Below are 6,896 nucleotides of genomic sequence, written 5' to 3'. Positions count from 1 at the left end.
AAATTCATAAATCTGCCTAATCCAATCCAACCCATATATATTTAATATTTATTTAAAGTATATATTATATGGTTTAATGCACTAATAAATACTTTGTGTTGGTTTGATGTTATACTCAAGTTTGATCAACAACATAAATAATCTTATAAATATGTTGTTTTTTGTATTGATAATCTTATAAATATGTTGTTCTAATGCTCTAATTTTGTTTTTAAATGTCCAACCCATGGTTTAACCCGATCCATGTGGAACATGATAGTAAATTAAGACAAACTGTAGTTTCCATTGTCTTATTATTCTTTTCAACTAAATAAAATAAAATTTATTTTTCTTCTAGAAGAATTTTTATTTTTATTTTTCATCCTTGTATTTTTCATAATTTGTACAAAACATACACGTTGGAAAACGTAAATCTTTTACACTATAGGTCTGTTTGGGATTCGTTTATTTTGCTGAAATTGAAAACTTTTTGCTGTAAGTACTGTAGATAAAAGTAAATGTTAGTTAAAATAGTATAGCGAGACTCATGAATAGTAAAAAATTGCAACGAGACTCGTGAATAATAACAAAAATAAGCTGAATAATAAAATAAATTAACAAAAAAATAAGCTAGCTAAACAGACACTATATGTGCAAATATATATAAGAAGGACGAGAATGGATAATACTTGTAGTGTTACTAGTGTGTGAAGAGAGAGAAATAATAAAAAAATTTAGAAACAAAATAAGAAAAATTGATATTTAGTAAAATAGAGTTTAAAATAAATAATTTCATGCCAATGTTTTTGAAAACAATGAAAACTTGTTCAAGTAAAATTAGAGATTATGCTAAAATAGACAGGTACAAAGAGAGAGTGCAACTACCAATCTACCTGACCCTGATCCTGAAAATTCAATGCCACGTATTGTAATAAGTGTCAACGATGAATAAAACGACACTTCAGCCAAGACCCAAACAAAACTAAAAAGCCATAACCGACTTTCATTTCCACCCGTCTCTCTCTCTCTCTCTCTCTCTCTCTCTCCCTCTCCATGGAGGAGCTACCTCCTCCTCTAATCATCGAAATCCTGAGTCGACTCGGCGACTCATCGGAGCTCGCCCGGTGCCGACTCGTCTCGAGGACACTCAACTCGCTCTCTCGCGAGGTCTCGAAAATCCACCTCCTCTGCACCTTGTCACGCTACTTGAAATCCCGAGCCCCAGAGACCGAGCCCTCAGTCACGCCCTTCAAGACCATCATCAGCAACTTGGTCCTTCACCGCCGAGTCCTCCGGTCCGTATCGATCGGCGTCGAGAAATCGCTCGGAAAAATATCGTACGACGACGTAGAGGGCGAGTCCGACGATCTTTACCTCACCGATGTGGGATTCGTTAACCAGTGGTTGCCGAATATCGGTGGTGGGCTCAAATCGCTTTCGGTGTCGGACTTTTGGATTCAGTCTTGTTGGCGAAAGTCTGAGATTCTGTCTCTCATTTCATCGTACTGTGAGTTTCTTTTTTTTTTTTTTTTTTTTGGGTTACGCATGTTGTCTTGTCTATTAAATAGTCAAATGAAATTTACTAATCAATACGGTAACTCGAGTTCTTATTTATTGAAATGACATTAATCCTCCCATGAATGATTAGGATACTGATGCTCATGAGTTCCTTCAGCTAATTCTACTATCAATCCAGTTTGAAACTGAATTATGGTAACATCATTAGTACTTTAATGATAGAGACAAAACTGAGTTACAACAATTATGTGCTGTTTTATTTATATATATATATATATAATTTATTTATAAACTTGATAACTAGACGAGGGGGATTTGAAGCTTGGATGTCTCTGTTGGAACACTAGAGGTGTCAATTAGCTACAAGGCTTTTGGCATGTGGTGTACCTTAGGTTTCCCAAATCATGTGATTGTATTGGCCAATGAACCATAAGGTGAATTTAATAGTCCATAAGAGAAGATGGTTGAATTTAACTGAGGAACCTAATTACAACACTTAAGAAAGAGTACCTAAGTTTTGAGTTTTGCCCTTTAAATAGATACTAAAATGTTAATGTTTGAAATTCGTTTAGATGTTGTTGATGTATCAAAATCTAATCAACTAATTTTAAAAGGAAAGAGTTGGATTTTAGAAACTCCAAAAGGTAGTCAATCTTCTCTTAGCTCCAAATTTCAAAGAGGCAGATTTTGAAAATTCACAACAACGGGCACTTGGTGCGATAGTGTAACTTATCAATGGGGAAAAAAAACTTAGAAATTAACAAATAGTGGACTTTTATACTTTAAATTAACAGAGGTTCAGAGCATTTCCGTCTGTATCAGAAACTACACAAAATCTTCAATCAACACCCTGATGTGAGATTTGGATTAAAATCTAATTTGGATAGTGGGTGTACATTGCGCATCAATACGGTTTAGAATTTTAGGATGCATATCACAAATGTTTTCATAGTATAGGATTGATAACTACAATTAACCAGTTTCCTTTGATTGCTTAAATGTCATTTTATTGTTTAATTTCATTCCCAGCGGAGCTCCAGTTTGATAATTACTCAAATATGCTTGTTGTGATTGAATTATGCATGTTATATGTTTGTGCATGTGCATGTGCAGGCCATAGTCTTCTTGAACTACAGGTGAAAAATGCTTGGCTGTCTGTGGATGGTCTGAAACCAATGCCCATGCTCGCTAGTTTGACACTTGAATACATAAGACTGGATGATGAAGATCTACACAAGGTTAACCATTGCTTCCCTTATCTGAAAGTTCTGAATTTGATTGGTGTTGGTGGACTTAAGGAACCAAAGATCCATCTTTTGCACCTTAACACTTGTCTATGGACAGTGTCAAATGCTCCACTTTCTCTGACCATATTGGCACCCAAACTTGTCAAACTCAACCTGAAGTGCATTAAACCACAGTCTCTTGTCCTTGAAACCCCACTGCTCTCTAATTTCCACCTTGCCCTTGAGGAAGCAAATGAATTTAAAGTGAAAGAGTTTCCTCATTTGGAAAACCTTAAGCTTGAGTCTGTGAATCTTTGCAGTCTTATCAGCATGTTTCCATCTGGTAGAATCGTCAAGAAGCTTAGGGTGGATTCTATGAAATTGAAAATGACAGGGTTTAACTTTGACATGTTGTTTGATGTTTTCCCAAATTTGAGCTATCTTCATATGGGTTCGGGAGCTTGGAAGGAAATAGAGAATTATTTTCACTCAAGAGGTATGGAAGGTAGGCGTGGGATGAAGGGGTTGAAGGAAATTGTTGGATATTTGGTGGAATTTGACTATCTTACATTTTCATTCATTTTCTCTATTTTGGATAATTGTACCAACTTGTCAGACATGGCGTTAGTCATCCACAAACGAGTTGATAATCCCACTGCTAGCGGCCTCATCTCAAAGTGCAGAGCTGCTTATCCAAGAGTTAGATGGAAAAGAGGAATGTGGATAGAAGGAACAGAGGATCTTTGGGTTTCTGAACCCCTGTAGTTTGGCAACCGTGGTTGTCCATAATAGGAAGAGGACTGAATAAAAATTCCTTTATCTATGCCATGTTTCCAAAGGGTTATGTTATGTATAATATGAATAAAAATTCCTTTATCTATGCCATGTTGTTAGAACAATAATTTGCTGTGTGGAATTTCGCAGACATACGGGAGGTGGCAAAGACCAATGGTTCATAAGACTCGTGACAATATCAGATGCATAGTAGGGGATGATATCCTCTCATTTCATTGGTTAAAATGAAATATACATTTCAATTCTAATTTCCCACCAGTTTGCGTCCAAGGTCTGTTGTACATATAAATGAAATATACATTTCAATGCGTCTGTTCTCAGTTGTACATATCCTTGATGTAGAATTTGGTGAGAACATTAAGGCAATGTTTGGTTGGTGATTCCAAACAACAGTTTTTAGTGTTAAACACTGAAAACCATTGTTCTAAAAAAAAACCATATTTGGTAGGAGTGTGTTTTTTAAGAGTGTTTGAATTACGTTGCTCGTTTTAGGGTATTTAAACATTGAATTTAGAAAACTTCTCTTACTGGTTTTCAGTTTTCAAGTAACATTGTTCAATGGCAATTTTCTAAGTATTTAGAAATTTGTAAGACTCACGTGTAAATACTAGAATTTTGTTCTAGCCTCTCTCTCTCTCTCTCTCTCATATGATGAGTAAAACTTTCAATGCAAATTAACTCATTTTCATGCATATGTACAATTCATATTTGGCTTGCGAATTTGAGGATAGTTGCAAATATCTCCCACCTCCCCCACGCCTCCTTTTGGTTTGGTAGATCATTTCTGTTCTAAAAATATCTGTTGTTGTTTATAATTTCTTAAGACAAGATTCTTCCTTTGAACTACCCAATTTTATACATATAGACCTCAATTTTGGGGTATTCTAACTTTCAAACTGATTTTGTCAGTCTTTTCAAACCGTAGTTTGTAAAGGTTACAAGATTTTTAATTATTCTAGAATCATAATCTTTATTGTACTCTTTTCCATAGCTATAATATGTGACAAACTATGACCCACCACTCATAGTCGAATACATAGGATAGTTGAGAGAAATGGTATGGTAAAAGTTGTGTTCATAGACTTTTGAAAGCTTTTTATATAAGAGAGAGAGAGAGAGAGAGAGAGAGAGAGAGTTTATATAAGAGAGAGAGAGAGAGAGAGAGAGAGAGAGAGAGAGAGAGAGAGAGAGAGCATGGAAGTGGTGATAAGGGAGGAAATGTCACCGACAACGACTTTTTTGATTTGAAACTTGTAATGACGTTAACCTTGTTGTCAAAATTTCATGTGCAATTGTATCTTGCACAATTTCATTTTTAAGAGGGAAACATAGTGGTGTGGTTCTATTTTTTCATTGATCATTGTCATTTTCATTGGAATTATATGTTGTATAAAATCTTAATGGAAATAGTTTACCCCCAAATCAGTCTAGAGGAATCCTCCTCCAACTTATTATGTGTTGGTTGAAAAAATCATCCACATGTAGTTTTATTCATAAAGTCGTGTGACTTTATTTAAAATAATATACTTGGATGGTTTTGTAAATCTTCATGTAGTGGGTTGGAAGAGAATTTGGAAGGAAAAAAAAATTGTAGGAAGAAATGGGTAATACTAACAAATTTGGAGAAAGAGACATAAAGAGGTGTATGTATAATTGTATATATAACAACCATGTGAAAATGAAAAATTTCCTATCCAATTTACTTGAAAATTTATTTCTTAGATTTGTTATGAAATAAAATAGTTTGGATAGTATCTAATACAATTTTATTTCCTAGTTTTTATTTTTTGGAGAAATTTTATTTATGAGATTTGTTATGAAATTTTCATTGGTTTCATTTGAAATAGAAAGTATGTGAAAGCCGAGTTAGCCCTTTTCTCTCTAGAGATGGCTCCTTTTCTCTCTAGAGAAGAAGAAGCCGATGGCTCCTTTTCTCTCTAGATGGCTCCTTTTCTCTCTAGAGAAGAAGAAGCCGAGTTAGCCCGTAGTAATAAAAAAGTAAAAGATGTCCGTCACGCTGAGTTCGACGGCCATATGAGGGAAGGCCAGTCTTCCTGTTCACTGAGTCAGGGAAGTGCTCAACATCCTCTGTCCTTTAAGGATAAGCTGATAGGAGAGATACCCGGCGCTTATGTACAAGCGTTTAACTTTACCGAGTTAATGGAGGCTGATGAGGGCTCCGATGCTGAAACTGATGACCTCAGGGACGGTCTCATTGCTGTCAAGTTCCCCAGGGAGTTAAAATCTCGGATTCGGTCCCCGTGGAGTAAAGCTCTTATTGTGAAAGTCTATGGAAGATCAGTTGGTTTCTCATTCCTTCATGGCAGACTCCTTTCTCTATGGAAGCCAGTGGGAAAGATCGACTGCGTGGATTTAGGTAAAGAGTTCTTCTTAGTCCGTTTCTCTACCAAGGAGGATTGTGAGGCTGTGCTTAGGAATGGTCCATGGTTCATTGGAGAGAACTTTTTATCCATTAGACCTTGGGAACCAAACTTCAAGCCAGCTGAGGCAAACGTCTCCTCGGTTGCAATTTGGGTGAGATTGAATGAACTCCCTATCGAATATTACCACGTAGAAGCCCTCCAACTAATAGGGAATGCGATTGGTAAGGTTTTGAGAATAGATACACACACAGCAAATGAATCCAGAGGCAGGTTTGCACGCCTTTGCATTCAGGTAGACATCGGGAAACCGCTTGTCACAGCCCTCCTTATTGGTGGCAAAGAGCAGCCCGTTTGTTATGAAGGAATCCAGAGGCTTTGTTTTGCCTGCGGAAGGATTGGGCACCGACGTGAAAACTGTCCTTATGTTGTCCGATGTGAAGCTACTCAGGCAAGGGAGGCCGATGGAGATAACGGTACGCTAGTGGACCGAGAACGCATGGCGCATGCTGTTGACAGTCCAGGCACTAAACCGAGTACGTCCAAGGATGCAGGAGAGTGCGAGGACACGTTGGGTGCAGCCAAATTGGAGGATGATCCCAAGGGCATGTACGGTCCGTGGGTACTGGTAACACGGAAAAGGAATGGGAATAAAGCGACAAAAAAAGGGGACCACATTGAGCAATACACGTTGAAAAAGCATGAAGAAATATACTCTAGGATTAATGATTTGCCTTCCAGGGAAGGTAAAAGAAAAGCTGCTGTGAACTATAGCCCAAATGAGGCCCAAATGGCCAAGGCAGTCCAATCCATAGCAAGTGGGGCGAGAGGTTCAGGCCAAAGCTTTGGAAAGGCCCACATTGAATCTAGAAGCCCAAAAGCCATTTTAAGCCAATCCGTGAGGGGTAAAAAAGGGATTGCAAGGAATAGGGTATCTTTAACTTCAGAGAAGAATTTGGCAGCTCATTCCGTTGACTTAGAAGCACCAACATCTGCC

The 6,896-nt window shown here is 37.3% G+C and overlaps 1 protein-coding gene across 1 annotated transcript; it reads left to right on the top strand.

Annotated features, from left to right (window-relative positions):
- The first annotated feature begins 952 nt into the window (after positions 1–952).
- On the top strand, positions 953–3,830 carry LOC112010767 (F-box/LRR-repeat protein At4g29420). Its single transcript, XM_024043127.2, has 2 exons — positions 953–1,486; positions 2,611–3,830. The coding sequence occupies exons 1-2, from the start codon at positions 1,033–1,035 to the stop codon at positions 3,486–3,488; spliced, it is 1,332 nt and encodes a 443-aa protein (XP_023898895.1). The 5' UTR covers positions 953–1,032; the 3' UTR covers positions 3,489–3,830.
- Positions 3,831–6,896: the final 3,066 nt, after the last annotated feature.

This window comes from Quercus suber, unplaced genomic scaffold (assembly GCF_002906115.3).
Source record: "Quercus suber isolate HL8 unplaced genomic scaffold, Cork oak 2.0 scaffold_277, whole genome shotgun sequence".
Taxonomy (NCBI): domain Eukaryota; kingdom Viridiplantae; phylum Streptophyta; class Magnoliopsida; order Fagales; family Fagaceae; genus Quercus; species Quercus suber.
Note: the sequence above shows the minus strand (reverse complement) of the source record. Positions and strands in the feature narration are given on the sequence as shown.

Bases quoted from the DNA above. Each gene is read 5' to 3' on its own strand.
- LOC112010767 (XM_024043127.2), top strand. From the start codon at position 1,033: ATGGAGGAGCTACCTCCTCCTCTAATCATCGAAATCCTGAGTCGACTC. The intron at 1,487-2,610 runs GTGAGTTTCTTT...GTGCATGTGCAG, and splicing joins GTCTCTCATTTCATCGTACT to GCCATAGTCTTCTTGAACTA.